The sequence below is a fragment of the Schistocerca americana genome, chromosome 7 (genome assembly GCF_021461395.2).
Source record: "Schistocerca americana isolate TAMUIC-IGC-003095 chromosome 7, iqSchAmer2.1, whole genome shotgun sequence".
In the NCBI taxonomy this organism is placed as follows: Eukaryota; Metazoa; Arthropoda; class Insecta; order Orthoptera; family Acrididae; genus Schistocerca; species Schistocerca americana.
The window spans coordinates 554,588,244-554,609,035 of NC_060125.1; the positions used below are offsets into that span (position 1 = coordinate 554,588,244).

At 42.2% G+C, this 20,792-nt stretch overlaps 1 protein-coding gene across 1 annotated transcript in view; it reads left to right on the plus strand.

Annotated features, from left to right (window-relative positions):
- Positions 1 to 19,999, plus strand: part of LOC124622532 (protein AMN1 homolog) — a 105,423-nt gene extending 85,424 nt beyond the window's left edge. Inside the window, exons 5-6 of the mRNA XM_047148265.1 lie at positions 19,341 to 19,409; positions 19,540 to 19,999. Coding sequence (XP_047004221.1) covers positions 19,341 to 19,408 — 68 coding nt within the window. The 3' untranslated portion in view covers position 19,409; positions 19,540 to 19,999. The remainder of the gene's footprint in view (positions 1 to 19,340; positions 19,410 to 19,539) is intronic.
- The last annotated feature ends 793 nt before the right edge of the window (positions 20,000 to 20,792 follow it).

Consider the following 20,792-nt stretch of genomic DNA (forward strand, 5'->3'; position numbering starts at 1 on the left):
AATGTGCTGAGCATGATCTGTACTGCATTCCCTCCTCCCAGAATTGTACACTGTGGTTGCATAGCATGTGTGCAGGTGACAGCATGATGGAGTCTGTGCTGTGGTGCTGCTAATGGAGTTAGCTGTGGCACAGTAGCAGATGGCAGCAGCCAATCCATGTCCCAACTTTCACCTTGCGAACCACCAGGAACATCTCCAACAAACCAGATGTAGGGCACTGGTGGGTCCAGCATTAATGCTGCTGTGGATGCTGAAGTCCTTAACAGCTGAGGTACGCTTGATGTCTGTGATGGATGTAACTATGAACAGAGACAGAAGCTGCAGGGGCATCAGCAACTGCACGGGTGGGCAGGGCTCGACCTCCATGACAGCGTCACCTGATGAACCGTGCACCAGAGTGTCAGGCACTGGCAAAGGGCTGGTCTGGGGCAACAGTCTGGGATGCAGGCTGTGTTTCTGAAACATGAAAAATCTCTGGAAGGAAAACAATAATCTCAAAAATCATAGTTGAGTTTGGTACATTCGATAGGTGCCTGATATGTTGTGAATGGTATAATGAGCTCAGCCAGTCTTCTGAAAGACGATGCTGAATTCCCAGCTGTTAGTCTTGTTAACCCTCAAGTGGTGCACCATTTTTCATAACACGAGTGAACGCGTGGTGCATTTTGTACACGTGAAAAGAATAGCTGTCTTTATGTTACCAAGCATGTATGAACAAAATTACAGTTCAATCTTAGTTTAAACAATGATAAAATAAGGCAACATTATATGAGCTAAACAGTATTAATAAAACAGTAATAAAACAAACCTTTCATTGTATCACTTGCATCACACGCAAGTGCTTCCCCTCAGTAATGACCCACTGGAAGCATTAAAAAATGCAGTTGCATCAGATACCTGCCAGATGCTTATTGATTACCAAATATCTCATACATAACTGCTTCACTGTGAGTTTGTGCCGCTAGCTTGAAATCTGGTTCGTTTTCTTGGACGGATCGTGAATTTTTTTTCACCTAGCTTGCTTTTTTATTTATATTGCTACTGTTCACATGAAGTATGGGAACACAACTTATTACTGTGTTTGCTGAAGAAATAATGAAGGAATAGATATGCGCTCACAATTGTAAAACAATAATGTAACAGTACAAAACATTGTTACTTTCGATTGGCTCACTTTATATGCAGGTGTGCCTACTTGAGCATTAAAGACACAATAGAAAACTTTTTGCAGAACTAACTTGTAAAATTGGTGTCTGAAGCAGGCTGTCAAGAGTGAAAGAGATGCAGTGGAGTGCGAGACCGATGACCGTGTAATAATTCTGTAATAATTCTGCTTGCAAAGTGTTGTCAAAAGGCAGAGTGTGGTAGGTGCTGAGAAACAACAACAAACCATTTTCCCTGCGAGGTGAAGCACAAAGTTTGGGCATCAGTCCCTTGAAAGTGCTAATGAAATGTTTGGCTTCACCATTCCATTGAGGAGAGGACGGTGCCTTTTGGGTATCATGAGCCCAATTTTGTTGGTGAAATTGTTGAATTTCCAACAAAGAAAACTGTGGACTATTGATTGAAACAATTGTTCATGGCAAACCTTCAAACAAAAGACAGGAGTGAGGCCTTTTTTAGAGCTATCAGTAATTGTCAAATTCATTGGCATGACAAATATCTACCATGCGTTGATGATGGCCTCCATGATGTCTTCCAGAAAGGACCAGCAAAATCATTGTGGATGCATTGCCAAGTACCGTCAGGTCTATGCCAATTGAAAAATTCTGGGGCGGTGCTGCCTAGTTATCCGTGCTTGCATGACAGTGAGCAGTCACTTGTTCTGTCTGCTTCTAAAGACTGAGCTACATTTATTACAATGTTGATGCACTAGCTGCTTTGTTCTAATGATTCCCAAATGTCCTTTATGTAATAGTTTTGAAACATGTTCCTGCAGTGATTGGGTGTTGTGACTTGGCTTTATTCATTAGGAGTATGCAATAAAATGACACCATTCTGAAGAGAAAGTCTATTGCATATGCGTTGATGATGGCCTCCATGATGTCTTCCAGAAAGGACCAGCAAAATCATTGTGGATGCATTGCCAAGTACCGTCAGGTCTATGCCAATTGAAAAATTCTGGGGCGGTGCTGCCTAGTTATCCGTGCTTGCATGACAGTGAGCAGTCACTTGTTCTGTCTGCTTCTAAAGACTGAGCTACATTTATTACAATGTTGATGCACTAGCTGCTTTGTTCTAATGATTCCCAAATGTCCTTTATGTAATAGTTTTGAAACATGTTCCTGCAGTGATTGGGTGTTGTGACTTGGCTTTATTCATTAAGAGTATGCAATAAAATGACACCATTCTGAAGAGAAAGTCTATTGCATTGTTTATAGTATTTGCATACTACTGCATCTGAAATTTATTTTGGATTACGAGTCCAACCCATTTGAATGTAATACTTGAGCAATCATAGTGATTGAAGCTCTTTAGTAGTCAGTGGGAAAAGCTTGAAGTATTTGTGAATCGAATTGATCAATTTGAAAACAAGAAGCTTCTGATGCATTGAATTCTGGGTCATTTCCCTGAGGTAAGTGAGACAAAGTGTCCGTGTTCGCATGCTGTGCTGCAGGCCAATAGAGAATTCCAAAGTTGTAATTTTAAGGGGTAGTGACCCACATTGCACCTTCTGCGCTGTATGATCAGGCACATCTTTCATTGAATGAAAAAGGGCTGCCACTGACTTATGGTCTGCCACGAGAAAAAATTGTCTGTCCTGCAGATACTGATTACACTTACTGACACCATAGATCATGGCTAAGGCTTCCTTTTCCAGCTGACTGTAGTTGACGTGGACCTTGTTATGCTACAGGTAATTGATTGTTGCCAACTTTTTGAGCTAAAACTGCCCCTATTCCACACAGTAATGCATCAGCTGTAAGTACTACTTGTTTTTGTGGATCAAAATGAATGAGGCATGGTCAACTAGGCATGGCATGTTTAATGTTTAGAAGTTATTGTTCGCATTATCCAATCCATTGGAAAGCAACATTTTTGCACTGGAGGTAATGCAGAAGTGCAGCATTTTGCATTCGGAACAAAATTTGATACAGTTGGTCAGTTTGCACAGAACTGTTTGTAGTTCTTGTACATTTTTAGGAAAAGATAATCTTAGATGGCCTTTAAGTGCTTTGTCGAGGGATGAGTACCCAGGGGAATCAATAAGAAGCCCCAAATTTTTGTGTTGAAAAATGAACGCTTCTGTAAATTATGCTTAAACCTTGTGTCAGTTAAAACTTGAAAAAGAGATTCAAAATTTTTGAGTTGCTGTTCTGGTGTGTTTTTCCGGACACAATGATGTCATCCAAATAATTTGAACATGGTAAAACTTTCACTAGTTCAAGAAATTGTTGAAATTACGCAGGAGTAGATGTGCTTATGGAGGGAAATACCAGCCCGGTATTGGAACAAGCTGATGTGTGTATTGACCACCAGAAGTTTTTTTCTTTCCTCATGCAGGAGAAGTTGAAGGGAAGCATCAGCTAAGTTGATTTTAAAAATGAATGTCTACCTTTTTGCCAGGTGATCCATAAGCTCCACAATAAGTGGAAAGAATCAGTAAACATTTGAATGTTTACTGTTGCTTTAAAAATGGCACAAAGTCTGATTTTCTTTTGATAACCAGAGGAGGCGCACCCATTGACTAGCAGAAACATATTGCTGTAGTTCAGAAGCAACTTTATGGTGAATGGTGTGAGGCACTGGACGTGCACGGTTAAACTTTCATTGAGCATCGTATTTGATTGTAATGTGTGCTTGAAAATTCTTTGCCTGTCTCAGAGAGCCTTCAAACAAATGTTCTGTTTTTGACACAGTTGATGAATGATGCCAGGGGATACTTGTGTATCAAAAGCACGCACATTCTCATAAATATCTAATTTACAGCTATGTCTACATCTATGTGATTACTCTGCTGTTCACAGTAAAGTGCCTGGCAGAGGGTTCAGTGAACTACCTTCAAGCTGTCTTTCTACTATTTCTTCTCAAACGGCATGTGGGAAAAACACGCACTTAAATTTTTCTGTGCGAGCCCTGATTTCTCTTATTTTATCATGATGATCATTTCTTCCTATGTAGATGGGTGCCAATAGAATGTTTTCGTAATCGGAGGAGAAAACTGGTGATTGAAATTTCATGAAAAAACCCTGTAGCAAAGAAAAATGTCTTTGTTTTAATGATTGTCACTCCAATTCACATATCCTGTCTGTGGCACTCTCTCTCCTATTTCGCGATAATACAAAACGAGCCACCCTTCTTTGAACTTTTTCGAAGTCATCCATCAGTCCCACCTGATGTGGATCCCACACCGCACAGCAATACTCCAGAATAGGGCAGACAAGCACGGTGTAAGCAGTCTCTTTAGTAGACCTGTTGCACCTTCTAAGTGTTCTGCCAATGAATCACAGTCTTTGGTTTGCGAACTTTAGCGGATTTCTTTTAGTACTTGTTGTGACTCGCCAATCATTCAAATTGCTGCCGCGCAATTACGCGCGTCCTCTACATGCGGTGCTGTCTGCCAGCCATGCAGCAGCTGTGCCACCTAAGCGGCCAGCCAGCCAGCGGCCGCTAGACTTGGACTCGGTGCTCATTCGAATGTTACCGTGTTTACATGTCTTGCTTTGTCAACTTGCTCAAAGACTTATGTGTTGTGTCGTTTCGAAATATATTTGTTTAACTTGACGTTATAACAATTGGCAACGAAGTAGTGGATTTTTCCTTTTCATCGTTGACCCACAGGTTTCCATGGCTATTGTCGAGCGACTATTGCAAGGTCTCATTGAGCAGCAAACGCTTCTAACATCGGCGATTCGCGATTTCGTCATGGCACCAAATGCGGGGCGTTTCTTGTCGTTGTCTATACTTCCTTTTCCTCCTTACGACGAGACGGCGGAAGACTGGTTTGATTACGAAAAACATCTTCAACAGCACTTCTTGGCATTTCATGTCACGGACGAACGAACATGTAAGTCTCTGTTCTTTTCATGGATTTCACCTCAAATGTATCGGTTGTTGTCGCAATTGGTTCCTTTGAAATATCCTGTGTCTTTGTCCTTTGCTGAAATGTGCTCACTTCTATCTGTCTATTTTCACAAGCAAATGCGTGTGGTAGCCTCTCGTGTTGCCTTTTATCATTGTCAAAAACAACCGCATCAATCCTATCACGCTTGGGCTGCTGAACTTCATGGCCTCAGTCGAAAGTGTCAATTTGTTACTGACGTTCACAAAGAAACCTATGCCGATTCCACGGTACGGGATGCTATTATCTGGTCGGTGCCCGACAAAGAAGTGAGGCAATGTGCCCTTCAGTTGGCAAATCCGACTCTAGATGAAGCCCTATCCATCGTGCAGTCTTTTGAAATTACTCGCGCCGCTGGGGCGCAAATAGAGGCGTGGGGTGACGTCGGGGAAATGCAACCTCTGTTGACGACGCGTGCGGTGCGTCCCCGCCGGCGGACGTGGCCGCAGTACGCTCCCACGTGCAACCTCGGCCTAACCATAAACAGCCCTCTAAGAAACTGCAGCAAAGCCCCCGGCAACTTCCTTCATGTCCGCGGTGTTTTGCGAAACATTCAGAGGAGGACTGTCCCCAACGTTGGGCCATGTGTCACAATTGCAAAAAGAAGGGTCATGTGTCTGCCGTTTGCAAATTCGACCGCATACGTGATGTTCATGACCGTGACGCTGATTCTGCTTCTGTGTTGTCTGTCAATTGCACTTCTTCCCTTTCAGGGAAGTTATTCCTCACTGTCCAAATCCTTGGTCGGGATGTTTGCATGCAGGTGGATACTGGTTCTGTTGCCACGATAATTAATTCTCAGGCGTATCTTCAGTTGGGTTCTCCACTCCTATCACCAGTCACTTGGCAATTACAGACGTACAATAAACAGATCTCTCTCTTAGGACAATTTAATGCTGAGGTATCTTACAAATCCGTCATCCGCACTGTTCCCATATTTGTGATCGAGCAGAGTAACGCAGAGAATCTTTTTGGTTTCGATGCCTTTCACATTTTTGGGTTCTCCATAGATGACTCTGTCAATATCATCTCTGATGCTATCCCTTCGCTCAATTGGATTCCTTGTTGACGAAATTTTCGTCCCTTTTTTCTCCTGGGTTAGGCCGTGCAAACGACTTGGAAGCTCATATCGCGCTCAAACCCCCTACTTTTTTTTGGGCTCGGCCCATTCCTGTGGCCCTTCGTGATCGGGTAAAACGGGAGCTGGATCGTCTCACTGATTCAGGGGTCTTGCTTCCTGTCACTTCCAGTGAGTGGTCCTCTCCTGTCGTTGTCGTTGCTAAGGCCAATGGTGATATTCGTCTCTGTGGCAATTTTAAAGCCACTGTAAATACGCAATGCCTCATCGACACTTACCCTGTGCCTTGACCTGAAGAATTGCTCACTAAACTTGCGGGAAGCTAGTATTTTTCTAAAATTGACCTGTCGGAAGCTTACCATCGACTTCCTCTCGACGCTGTTTCCCGGCAGTTTCTGGTCTTTAACACGCCTTTCGGCCTCTATCAATACGAACGATTGCCATTCGGGGTTGCCAGCACCCTTGCCCTCTTTCAGAGATTCTTGGAACAATTATTTCTCCCTGTCCCTGGGTGTATAAATAACATGGACGACATTGTTGTCACTGGCTCCACCACTGAAGAACATCTTCAGAACCTCCGCACACTTTTTCATGTCTTACAGACTGCCGGTCTTAAGTGTAATCTTCAGAAGTCACAATTTTTTCAGGCATCTATCACATACTTGGGGTTTCAACTCTCTCGGGATAGTATTCATCCGCTTCAGCAAACTGCCGCTGCGATCGATGCCCTTCCTCGCCCTACATCTGTTAAGGAACTGCAGGCCTTCTTGGGGAAAATAGCATACTATCACAAGTTTTTACTGTCTGCTGCTTCGGTGGCTCAGCCGTTACATCGCCTGTTGCATAATAACGTGCCTTTTCACTGGTCCACGTCTGCGATGCGGCTTTCCATAAATTGAAGACTATGCTGAAACAGGCGCCGTGGCTGGCTACTTATCGACCTGGCCAACATCTTGTTCTTGCCACGGACGCCTCTCAATACGGGGTCGGTGCAGTCCTTGCGCACCGTTTTTCTGACGGCTCTGAACAACCTATTGCTTATGCCTCCAAAACACTCACGGATGCCCAACAAAAGTATTCTCAAATTGAAAAAGAAGCTTTGGCCATTATTTATGCTCTTCATAAGTTTGGTGTTTTTCTCTATGGATCCAAATTTCATCTTGTTACGGTCCACAAACCACTTGTTTCCTTGTTTCATCCATCATTGTCACTTCCTGACAAGGCTGCACACCACCTCCAGCGTTGGGCTCTTTACTTGTCTTGTTTCAATTATGAGATTCATTTCCGGCTGACGGCTCAACATGCGAATGCTGATGCACTGTCTCACCTTCCCATGGGTCCTGATCTGGCATTTGATAGGGACGAACTTTTGTGTTTCCACCTGGATGTTGCGAAGCAGCGGGTTGTGGACGGATTCCCTGGGGACCGGCTGGTGGCTGCTACGGGTTCTTATCCTACCCTCTCCCGGGTTTTGCGCTGGATTCAGAAGAGTTGGCCAGATTGTCAGTGCGCTAAGACTTCTGACCCGTTGCGGAACTACTACGCTTTGCGCTACTGCCTCACGGCTAGGGATGGTGTTATCCTCCTTTGCACCGACAATGCTTCTCCGCGTGTTGTGGTACCTGCATCTTTGCGTGCATCGGTCTTGCGCCTTCTGCACCAAGGGCACTGGGGTGTCTCTCGCACAAAATCTCTGGCGAGCCGTCATGTGTACTGGCCTGTCATCGACTCTGAAATATCGCACATGGTGTGTCACGGGCTGCCGCCCCGAAGTCATCTTTGTCACCGTGGCCTTCGCCTGAGATGCCCTGGGAGCGCATTCATGCTGACTTCGCGGGACCTTTTTTAGGTACTTATTGGCTCCTCGTAATTGACAGCTACTCTAACTTTCCTTTCATTGTCCGTTGCACGTTGCCTACCACTGCGGCAACCACAAGTGCTCTTGCCCGCATTTTTTCTTTGGAAGGCCTTCCTTCTGCTCTTGTTACTGATAATGGTCAGCAATTTGCTCTTCCGAATTTGCGAATTTTTGTGCTCGTCACGGCGTTATGCATGCCACAGCCCCTCCGTTCCATCCACAATCAAACAGTGAGGCTGAGCTCTTACATGGTCGACAGCCCCGCACGCTACTTCATCTTGTGCGGCCTTCCAATTCACGGCCGCGGGTGCCTTCGCTTGGCCAGTTCACCGCCAATGACCGTGTCTGGGTACGGGGATATGGCAGGCAGCCAAAATGGAGTCCGGGCCGCATTTTACGACACCGTGGCTGATGCCTGTATGAAATCCAGACGGACACGGGTGTTGCAGCGTGTCATTCGGCCCAGCTTCGGCGTCGTGTGCCGGCAACGCCTGTTCCGAAGGCTGCTACACCACCTTTGGCTCTACCTGACGCTCGGGATCTTGGCATCTCCCATTACTCACAACGCAGCCCTGTCACCGTCATCTCGGTACCAGTACAACAACGGACGCCACCAGGAGACGTACCGATCGAGGTGGCGCAGTGGTTAGACACTGGACTCGCATTCGGGAGGACGACGGTTCAATCCCGCGTCCGGCCATCCTGATTTAGGTTTTCCGTGATTTCCCTAAATCGCTCCAGGCAAATGCCGGGATGGTTCCTTTCGAAGGGCACGGCCGATATCCTTCCCCGTCCTTCCCTAATCCGATGAGACCGATGACCTCGCTGTCTGGTCTCCTTCCCCGAAACAACCAACCAACCACCAGGAGACGTGCCCATGCAGGAACCATGACCATCATCTGTCGGAGCCAATCTACTCGCCTCCTTCTCCTACGGACGCCGCTCCTTCTCCTACGGACGCCGCTCCTTCTCCTACGGACGGCGACACATCGCCCATGTCTCCTGTTATATCAACTGGATTTGCTGCAACAAGCAGATTGGTGCATGGGGCCCCAGCAGATTCGACCTCTACGTCTCCTGTCATCTCGACCCATTATCATCAGGGACACTTCCGTCCGTACGGGAAGCCGCCTCCTCGAGACTTTACGGCCAGTCAAACAACGCCTATGGATGTTAGCAATCTACAGGTCACCTCCATCAAGACCAGTGCAAAAATTTCAAAGGGGGGGGAAAAGTGTTGTGACTCGCCGATCATTCAAAGTGCCCCACTAGACTTGGACTCAGTGCTCATTTGAATGTTACCATGTTCACATGTCTTGCTTTGTCAACTTGCTCAGTGACTTATATGTGTTGTGTCGTTTCGAAATATATATGTTTAATTTGATGTTATAACAGTACTCATCTGAATGACTTCACATTTTTCGTTCTTCAGTGTCAATTGCCAATTTTCGCACCATACAGATATCTTACCTAAATCATTTTGTAATTTGTTTTGGTCATCTGATGACTTTACAAGACGGTAAATGACAGCATCATCTGCAAATAATCTAAGAGGGCTACTCAGATTATCTCCTATGTTGTTAATATAGATCAGGAACAACAGAGGGCCTGTAACTCTTCCTTGGGGAACGCCCGGATATTACTTCTGTTTTATTCAATGACTTTCCGTCTATTACTACGAACTGTGACATTTCTGACAGGAAATCATGAAACCAGTCGCACAATTGAGGCAATATTCCATAGGCTTGCAGTTTGGTTAGAAGACGCTTGTGAGGAACGATGTTGAAAGCCATCTGGAAATCTAAAAATATGGAATCAATTTGACATCCCTTGTCGATAGCACTCATTACTTCATGAGTATAAAGAGCTAGTAATGTTTCACAAGAACGGTATTTTCTGAATTCGTGCTGACTATTCAATAAATCGTTTTCTTTGTGGTACTTCATAATGTTCGAATACAGTATATGTTACAAAACCCTAATGCAAATCGACGTTAGTGATATGAGCCTGTAATTCAATGGATTACTCCTACTTCCCTTTTGGGTATTTGTGTGACTTGAGCAGTGAGCAATTTTCCAGTTTTTAGGCACGGATCTTTCTGTGGGCGAGCGGTTGTATATAATTGCTAAATATGGAGCTATTGTATCAGCATACTCTGAGAGGAATGTGGCTGGTATACAGTCTGGACCAGAAGCCTTGGCTTTATTAAATGATTTAAGCTGCTTTGCGATACTGAGGATATCTATTGCTATGTTTCTCATCTTGGCAGTTGTTCTTGATTGGAATTCAGGAATATTTACTCCGTCTTCATTGGTGAAGGAGTTTCGGAAAACCGTGTTTCATAACTCTGCTTTAGCGGCACTGTCATCAGTAACTTCACCATTGTTATCACGAAGTGGAAGTATTGATTGCGTCTTGCCACTGGTGTGCTTTATGTATGACCAGAATCTCTTTTGGTTTTCTGCCATATTTCGAGACAGAGTTTCATTATGGAAATTATTAAAAACATCTCGCATTGAAGTATGTGCTATACTTCGAACTTCTGCAAAACTTTAGCAGTCGTTGCGATTTTGTGTTCTTTTAAATTTGGCATGCTTTTATCGTTGCTTCTGCAGCAGCGATCTGACCCGTTTTGTGTACCATGGGGGAGCAGTACCATCACTTATTAATTTATGTGGTACATATCTCTCAATTGCTGTTGATACTGAATCATTCCACAACTTTTCTATGCTTACATGATCAGATCAGGAGTGAAGACTGTCTCTTAAAAAGGCGTTAAAAGCATTTTTATCAGCTTTTTTTAAATAGATATACTTTATGTTCCTTTTCAATGGTTGTAGACGTTATGGCATTCAGCCTAGCAGCAACTGCCATGTAGTCGCTAATCCCTGTATTCGTCACAATACTCACTGTTTGACCAGGATTATTTGTTGCTAAGAGGTAAAGTATGCTGTCGCAACCATTTATGTTTCAAATGGGCTCATGAACTGATTGTTCAAAATAATTTTCTGAGAAAGCATTCAGTACAATTTCGGATGACGTTTTATTCCTGCCGCCAGCTTTAAGCCTATAATTTTTCCAGCATATCGAGGGTGGAGTGAAGTCACCACCGACTATAACTGTATGAGTGGGGTACCTATTTGAAATAAGATTCAAGTTTTCTTTGAACTGTTCAGCAACTATATCTTCAGAGTTTGGTGGGGTGGGGGGCGGTAAAACGATCCAGTTAATAGTTTAGTACGATTGTCAAGTATAATCTCATCCCATACTATTTCACAAGGACTATCTACTTCTATTTCACTACAAGGCAAACTACTTCTGGCAGCAATAAATACTCAACCACCAACTGTATTTAATCTATTCTTTCTGAACACTGTTAGATCATTTGAAAAAATTTCGGGTGAACTTATTTCCGACTTTAGCCAGCTTTCTGTACCTATAACTATTTGAGCTTTAGTGTTTTCTATTAGGGCTCGGAGCTCTGGTTCTTTCCTAACACAGCTACGACAATTTACAACTACAATACCGATCGTTTCTACAACTAACTTACTGTGTTTTACCTGTCCCCTTTTAGACAGACGCCCTTTCTGTGGTTCCCTGGGACCCTTTAACCTAAAAATCCATCCAGTCCCTTCCACTCCTGACCTATTAAGCAGAACCCGGAAACCCACCACCCAATGGCACAAGTCAAAGAATCTGCAGCCTACGTGATCACAGAACCACCTGAGCCTCCGATTCAGACCCTACACTCAGCTCTGCACCAGAGGACCACAGTCTGTTTTATCGATGATGCTACAGATGGCGAGCTCCGCCTTAATCTCGCAAGTAAGACTGGCAGTCTTTACCATTTCTACTAGCCACTTGAAACCAGAGAGAATCTCCTCCGATCCAAAGCAACATACGTCATTGGTAGCAACATGAGCCACCACCTGCAGTTGGCTGCACCCTGTACTCTTTGTGGCATCCGGAAGCACCCTTTCCACATCCAGAATGACTCCCCCCCCCCCCCCCCCCCCTCCTTGGCAGTAATGTTCCTAAGGTGCCCCATTACGTGCCTAACGTTTGAGCTTCCAACTATCAGCAAACCCACCCTCTGTGAATGCCCAGACCTTGCGGGCCAAGAAGCTTCCTCTGGAACAGGATGGACAACTGCATCCGGCTCAGAGACATCGTCAGCCACAGATAATGCTGGAATCCTGTTCATCAAATGAACCTGGGAGGCCCAACAATCAGCCCCTTGGAAAATTTTTCACTGACTGCCAGACTTTGGAATGATTTCCCACTCAACCATGGGTGAGGTGTCAATCTCAGTGCAGGCAGTACCTGGGGCAATCACAGCAGTGAACCGATCAGGGGACGCTTGGTTCGTGCTCGACGTTCCTCAAATCCAGGTCCAACCCCCCTCCAAACAAATCAGATGATCCATGCCAAAAATATTGGAACTCGAATATGATTGAACTACTGTGAATGTCACTGATAGAATTGTATTTTGATATTTTCTTGCAAAATGCACATCCCAAGAGCACAGGTATGTTCGCTGTTGGCTATGAGGTGCAGGTGTGATTTTCGGAGCCGAAAATGTCCCGATTCCTTGTTTGTGGTTTGATTAATCAGTTTGACTGAAGCACCAGTATCTAACTGGAAAGGTGTAGATTGATTGCAAATCTGTAAAGATATGAATGGTTTGTGGTTTGTTCTCAGAACATGACTGTCAGTTTTAACTTTCGGAAGGTTGTTTTGGTCCATTTTGCGAGAGACATGTGAGGAGAGCTGATCTGCAGCTGTGTACATTGTTTTGCGGCTCATAGTTCCTGTGAACTATGTGGAGTGGGTAAAGATTCAGAATATGTGACCATGTCAATTTCCATTTGCTCAAATCTAGATTGAAGTGGAAGAGAGTTTGTTTTGCAGGGGAGCGTTTGCTCTGTGTGTTCCAGCTTATGACAATGTTGCCATTCCATTTGGTGTAGAAAGCAGTGTTTGTGATCATGTATGATTTAACATTTGACACAAGACTTTGGAGTGCACGAATTTGCAGTATCAGTGGCTGGGCTGCCATTCCCTGCTTAAGCCATGGCTTGTGGCTGTAGTCAATATAAGCAACGTGGGGTGAGTTTGCTTGGAACTAGGTTTGGTCAGTGTTGTGACAACAAGCACATTAAAGTCAAGATCTGCAGAATCTTGTACTTCCTGAGCTTTGATTACTTTAAGAATATTTTTAAGACAATGACTGCAATGCTTTAGAATCTGTCTGCATTCTGTGATCTGCAAGGTTCTGATAATGGTATTGCGAAGCATTTCATCTTGAAAAGAAGTTCCTCAAGTGCAGTTGAATTTGCAGTTCCAAATCATGCCCTGGAATTCAGCTATCCATTTCTTGTAAGACTGATTACTAAGAAGACACTTGCAAAAAATTCTGAAATGAGCTGCAGCTACTTGAATCCGTGCTTCAAAAAATTTCATCGAGCTTCCAGATAACTTCCTCATAGGACAGGGTGTGGAACTCTACTTCGACACAGGCTAAGGATTGACACTCTTAGCCAAGGAAAAAAGAAAGATCATGAGTTTCCTGTGGTTTGGGCTGTGAAGTTAACAATAATGCAAAAATGAATAAATCTAGACACTTTCCGCCCCTGACTATTCCTAGAAAAGAAAAATTTTAATAGTTCCATTGACATTGAAAGAAATATTGATCATATAAAACACTATAAAACAGTTAAAACATAAATCTATTTATTTACAGTATACTTTCTCAAGCTAGGCTCTTCAGTCTCACTATCTGATTGCACTGTCATCTGTACACTCAGTGTGATCAGAGAATAGTCTGAAGATAATCTGAGAACAATCTGAGGCGGAGCTCAGAGTGCAGATAGCCCTCTCGAGCAGTGGCTCTCAGTAGTGGATTTAAATGTTTCTTATGTGGAGATGAGAGCAGTGTGTGACATGCCTTGTGTGGCCAACCAAGAGACGGTTGGTACCACATTTACAGCATAGAGTGTTTTAAACAAATTGCATAATAGTGCAAAACATTCTTAGACTTGTTGGCTTTTTCAGCGAATTTAGAGATGACATCTATATAAAATGTTGCGACACACTGTAACTTCAGAAAAGAACCCCTTTTGATTTTGTATAGAACATTTCAAGTTATGAAATGCCTTTCAACAGTAGGTTTTATTTATTCATTCATTCATTCTGTTCCGTAAATCCCATTGTGTTGGAGAGCATAAAATTACAAGGAAGCAGAATGGCTGTCCAGCAGGCTTCCAGGACTGAAAAATCTATGTGACACTGGCATGCACACATAAAAGTAGAAACTGCTATTCCAACTTTCAGAACTGAGGTGTGGAAACAGAAGAAGGAGCAGGTCACTCAAACCTCAGACTGAAAGCTGCCTGTCCAATAAGTTGTTTATATACGGGGAAAGATAAAAACCTGTTTAATGTGAATAGAATTTACATTCCAATATTCTGGTAAATTGTATGAGGAATGGCTGATAAGTACTCTTTTATTTAATTTTTAATATCTGAGGATTTTCAATTACATGGCCGTGTTCCCAGGTAACATGTTGAAGGACTTTTGTGCCAGAACTCCTTTCTGAATGGTAGGCAGGGATGCATGATCTTTGTGGAAACTATTTTTACTTAAAATGTTGTAGTCAGAGTTCATCCTTAATACACTCTTATACACGAATACCATTACTAGAGTTAATATATTGGCATTAACATCTGAGAATCCCGAGTTTTTTGAAGAGGCTTCTGCAAGGTAATCTGCTGTCAACTTCGTGCAATATTGTCGTTGCACATTTCTCTAGAAGAAATAATGTTTCAACCTAAGCTGTGTTGCCCCAGAAGATTATGTTTTAGGACAATATTGAGTGAAAGCATGCAAACATTTCTGCCTGCAGCTCAAAACAACGAGAGATATATTTGTAAATGCGAAACTGGCAGAACTGAGCTTTTTAGTTAGCTTATTTGTGCACTGGTGACACATCATGTATTATCCATTTGTATACCCCAATGAACCATGGACCTTGCTGTTGGTGGGGAGGCTTGCATGCCTCAGCGATTCAGATAGCTGTACTGTAGGTGCAACCACAATGGATGGTATCTATTGAGCGGCCAGGAAATTGTGTGGTTCCTGAATAGGGGCAGCAGTCTTTTCAGTAGTTGCAGCGGCAGTAGTCTGAATGATTAACTGATCTGGCCATGTAACATCAACCAAAGTGGCCTTGCTATGCTGGTACTGCAAACAGCAGAAAGCAAGGGAAAACTATAGCCGTAATTTTTCCTGAGGGCATGCAGCTTTACTATATGGTTAAATGATGATGACGTCCTCTTGGGTAAAATGGCGTTCCATGTATTGGAATGTGGTATGTCAGATCCCTTAATCTGGCAGGTAGGTTAGAAAATTTAAAAAGGGAGATGGATAGATTAAAGTTAGATATAGTGTGAATAAGTGAAGTCCGGTGGCAGGAGAAACAAGATTTCTCGTCTGGTGAATACCGAGCTATAAATACAAAATCAAATGTGGGTAATGCAGGAGTAGGTTTAATAATGAATAAAAGAATAGGAACACAGATAAGTTACTATGAACAGCATAGTGAATGGATTATTGTAGCCGAGATAGACACGAAGCCCTCCCCTGCCACAGTACAAGTTTATATGCCAACTAGCTCCACAGATGATGAAGAGACTGAAGAAAAGTGATGCAATAAAAGAAAATATTGAGATAGTTAAGGGAGATGAAAATTTAATATTCGTGGGGGACTGGAATTCGATAGCAGGAAAAGGAAGAGAAGGAAAAGTAGTAGGTGAATATGGACTGGGGGTAACGAATGAAAGAGGAAGCCGCCTGTTAGAATTGGTTGTGAACTGTTGATTAAAATTGAAGATACTGCAAAAAGGTTGGAGTTTAAGGGGATGGGACCTGGATAAACTGAAAGAACCAGAGGTTGTAGAGAGTTTCAGAGAGAGCATTAGGGAAGGGTTGACAAAACGGGGGAAAGAAATACAGTAGAAGAAGAATGGGTAGCTTTGAGAGAAGAAATAGTAAAGGCAGCAGAGGATCAAGTAGGTAAAAAGACGAGGGCTAGTAGAAATCCATGGGTAACAGAAGATATATTGAATTTAATTGATGAAAGGAGACAATATAAAAATGCAGTAAATGAAGCTGGCAAAAAGGAATACAAATGTCTCAAAAATTAGATCGACAGGAAGTGCAAAATGGCTAAGCAGAGATGGATAGAGGGCAAATGTAAGGATGTAGAAGTATTTATTACTGGGGGTAAGATAGATACTGCCTACAGGAAAATCAAAGAGACCTTTGGAGAACAGAGAACCACCTGTATGAGTTCAAGAGCTCAGATGGAAAGCAAGTCCTAAGCAAAGAAGGGAAAGCAGAAAGGTTGAAGGATTATGTAGAGGATCTATACAAGGGCAATGTACTTGAGGACAATATTATGGAAATGAAAGAGGACGTAGATGAAGATTAAATGGGAGATATGGTACTGGGTGAAGAAAAGGACACAGCACTGAAAGATCTAAGTCGAAAAAAGGCCCCAGGAGTAGACAACAATGCATTAGAACTACTGATAGCTTTGGGAGAGGCAGCCATGACAAAACTCTCCCATCTGGTGGGCAACATGTATGAGACACGCAAAATACCCTCAGACTTCAAGAATAATATAATAATTCCAATACCAAAGAAAGCAGGTGCTGACAGTTGTGAAAATTACCAAACTATCAATTTAATAAGTCATGGTTACAAAATATTAGCACGTATTCTTTACAGACGCCGACCTCGGGGAAGATCAGTTTGGATTCCATAGAAATGTTGGAACATGCGAATCAGTACTGATCCTACGATTTATCTTATAAGATAGGTTAAAGAAAGGCAAACCTACGTTTCTAGCATTTATAGACTTAGAGGAAGCTTTGGCAAAGTTGACTGTTACACTCTCTTTGAAATTCGGAAGGTGACAGGTGTAAAATACAGGGAGTGAAAGGCTATTCATAATTTGTACAGAAACCAGATGGCAGTTACATGAGTCGAAGGGCGCGAAAGGGAAACAGTGGTTGAGAAGGGAGTGAGACAAGGTTGTAGCCTATCCCCGATTTTATTCAATCTGTATATTGAGCAAGCAGTAAAGGAAACAAAAGAAGAAGAAGATTTGGAGTAAGAATTAAAATTTTATGGAGAAGAAATAAAAGCTTTGACATTTGCCAACAACATCGTAATTCTGTCAGAGATAGCAAAGGACCTGGAAGAGCAGCTGAATAGAATGGACAGTGTCTTGAAAGGAAATAATAACATGAACACCAACAAAAGCAAATCAAAGATAATGGAATTTAGTCGAATTAAATCAGGTGATGCTGAGGGAATTAGATTAGGAAATGAGACCCTTAAAGTAGTAGATGTGTTTTGCTGTTTGGGAAGCAAAATAACTGATGATGGTCGGAGTAGAGAGGATATAAAATGTAGACTGGCTATAGCAAGGAAAGTGTTCCTCAGGAAGAGAAATTTGTTTACATTGAGTATAAATTTAAGTGTCAGGAAATCTTTTCTGAAGGCATTTGTATGGAGAGTAGCCATGTATGGAAGTGAAACATGGACAATAAACAGTGTAGACAAGAAGAGAATATAAGCTTTCGAAATGTGGTGCTACAGAAGAATGCTGAAGATTAGATTGGTATATCACGTAATTAATGAGGAGATATCGAGCAGAATTGGGAAGAAGAGGAATTTGTGGCACAACTTGACTAGAAGAAGGGATCGGTTGATAGGACACATTCTGAGGCATCAAGGGATCACCAATTTAATATTGGTGGGAAGTGTGGAGGGTAAAAATTGCAGAGGGAGACCAAGAGACGAATACACTACGCAGATTCAGAAGGATGTAGGTCGCAGTAGTTATTCGGTGATGAAGAGGCTTGCACAGGATAGAGTAGCATGGAGAGCTGCATCAAATCAGTCTCTGGACTGAAGACCACAACAATAACAACATGTTTAGGAATTTCACACAAACCCTTGCTACACACAGAACTTACAGTGGTCTGCACGGAAGAAGGTGGCTGTGTGCTGCATTCAGCCCAGAGAGAGAGAGAGAGAGAGAGAGAGAGAGAGAGAACACTTTCTGGTCTCGCCACTGACTGCACACACACACACACACACACACACACACTGTGTGTGTGTGTGTGTGTGTGTGTGTGTGTGTGTGTGTGTGTGTGTGTCTTTCTCTGGAATTCTGGGTGAGCACTGCACTGGCCCAGTGTTTCTGCTTTTGACTCTTCCCAATAAAATTTATATGGTCAGAAAACAATTCAGTGTTAGTTCTTAATGTTATACTTTTCATATTTGTTTTATTCCATGTATAATAAATACTTCATTGGCTAAGTACTCTCACCATATCTAAAATAAAATTAAAATTGGTGTGAAATGCTCTACACGCATCCCAAAACATATGCTTACACGCAGAGGTGGTGGAATGACAGTATTGGCTGGAGTGTCACGTAGTTCATTGCTCCTTGCCACTGCGCATCACCCCACCATCTGCCTTCTTATGTGGGAAATTTGGTTCTGGCAACAACTTAATGACTTCTGGATTGTGTGTGACCCCATTTACATATCTATGGTTGGTTTTTGCATCTACTGTAAAAAATCCTCTGATCAGAAATGTGAGTTGTCCCATAGCTTAATTTTTAAATGAACATGAAAACAAATTCCAACAACTGACTGACATTGCTCTAGCAGTGTCTGAGAGCGTTTATCTTACACTCAGTCTGTATGATTTGTTTTGAAGATCTTCCTCAGCAGTTCTACTTATTATCCTTTCACTCACATTAATTATCTTTGGCAATGACTGCCTCAGAATCTGCAAAATCACCACTTGAGCTCTTTTGATGACTTCAAGGGTCCTTACAGTGTAGACTTGCTAGTGAAACTTGAAAATGTAAACATTTTTAATAGTACTTGAATTTAAAGCCAAAATAAAGATAATAGGAGATAAGGCTAACACAACTTAGTTCAGTAGAGAACTCTATAATGTGTTTGCTTGTGAAGGTCATATAAATTGGGAGATTATCCAAGTTATTCATTTTTCTAAATAACTCATTTTGCTAATATCGTCTTAAAGCAGATGTTTCCCACATCTCACTCTGCATCAGTAAAATATGTGATCATTTAAAACAGTCTGAATGGAACAGTTTGAGAGAACATTTGTAGCATTAACTGCATGCTAACATTTCTGTATGCTCTCTAGAGAGTGTGGCTCTGTACATTTTTTATATGGACTTGACGATTTCCATTTGTAGCAGTAGCTAAGAAATTATGTTTCTTGTTTTCAGGAGACTGGCATGAAGCTATGGAGGCTATGGGATGTCATGTTAAGGATTTGCGATGGACGGTATATTGAAGTAAGGCGTTACATCTATATTTAATTAGTTTAATGAAGAATTTTTAACATGTTTGTCTGTAGGTTTTGTTGAGTATTCTGCATTTTTTGAGAATTACTTAGTTAAGAGTTCTGTTTCATTTTCTATTCAGTTTGCAGAATATAACCTCTGGCACAATTAGATGTAGGAGGTGTCTGTTTCGACTGAAGAATGATGGATTGCATGTGAGACATGTCCTTGCCTGTCTTGCTTGTATTAGAGTTAAAATTGCACAGCTTCCCAATCCTTTTTCACTCAGTGCCTGATTGAACTTCTGCTTCGAGTACAAACTGTTTCTAGCATTTCTATTCCTGCAAAGTCAGAGAGATGGTGCGTTGTTGAGTTTTCCTGCATTATGTACAAAATGTTAATAATTGTACAAATTATTTAAGAAAAAGAGGTTGCACTTGACAGCTTCTTTGTGACTCATTAAAAAAAGAAAACAGACTGTTTAATGTTTATTATGCAGGCAGTTAAACTGCCTCATTACAACTGATAATGAATATGCAATGTGATAGTGACTTAAAGAAACAAGTTAAGTGTAATTCAGAAATATATTTCTCTGATCATGCAATAGAAATTTCTGAGTGGTGATTCAGTTTCCTGTACTTTGATGCTTTTGGATCTCCAAATGGGTGGAAACTGTTGAAAAAAAAAATTATCTCAAAATTCTACAACCATTAAACGTTTCTAAACAAAGAAGTTGAAGGAAAAGGAATAGGTAGTATGCTTGTTTGTGCAAAATAAGAGTTGGCCTCTTGAGGGACAATCTGTCTAACTGATTGATTTGCTGCCTTTGTTTTGGCTCTCTGCTCCTCATGATGCTTGTACTGTTCTGCTAGCTGCCTCTTGGCTCGCTCACATAGTTCTGCCATCTGTTTTTGATTATTGGCCTCAGACAACATTAATAAACTGTTTTAAAAAACCCACACACAAAACTAGTTTTGCATTAGTTAGCCTGCACAGTATTACAATATTGTTGATGCATGGCTCTGAAATATATAACGTGACCAGTACACTTTAGAGGTCATACAAAAATCATACAGTGACTTTTGTTTAACAGAAATAAATGTTGACAAAACAACTCAGAATGTGAGCTTTAAAGTTAATAAGAGCTGGAAGTAAGTAGCTCTATGATTAGCAATCCGCAGTCACACTTACTACCTGCATCCCTTAGCTACCTACTTATGCCATAATCAGACATGCCAACTCTCCAGATTTAAGCAGCAGACTCCCAATTTTTCCTTCTTCCTCCCGATCTCCCGACCGTGAAGACCGATCTCCCCATTTTCAGAGCAGTTTCAATACTTTCCTTACTATTTGAAAATCCTGCGCCTTTGATATATTGGTGGGTGACAAGCTATG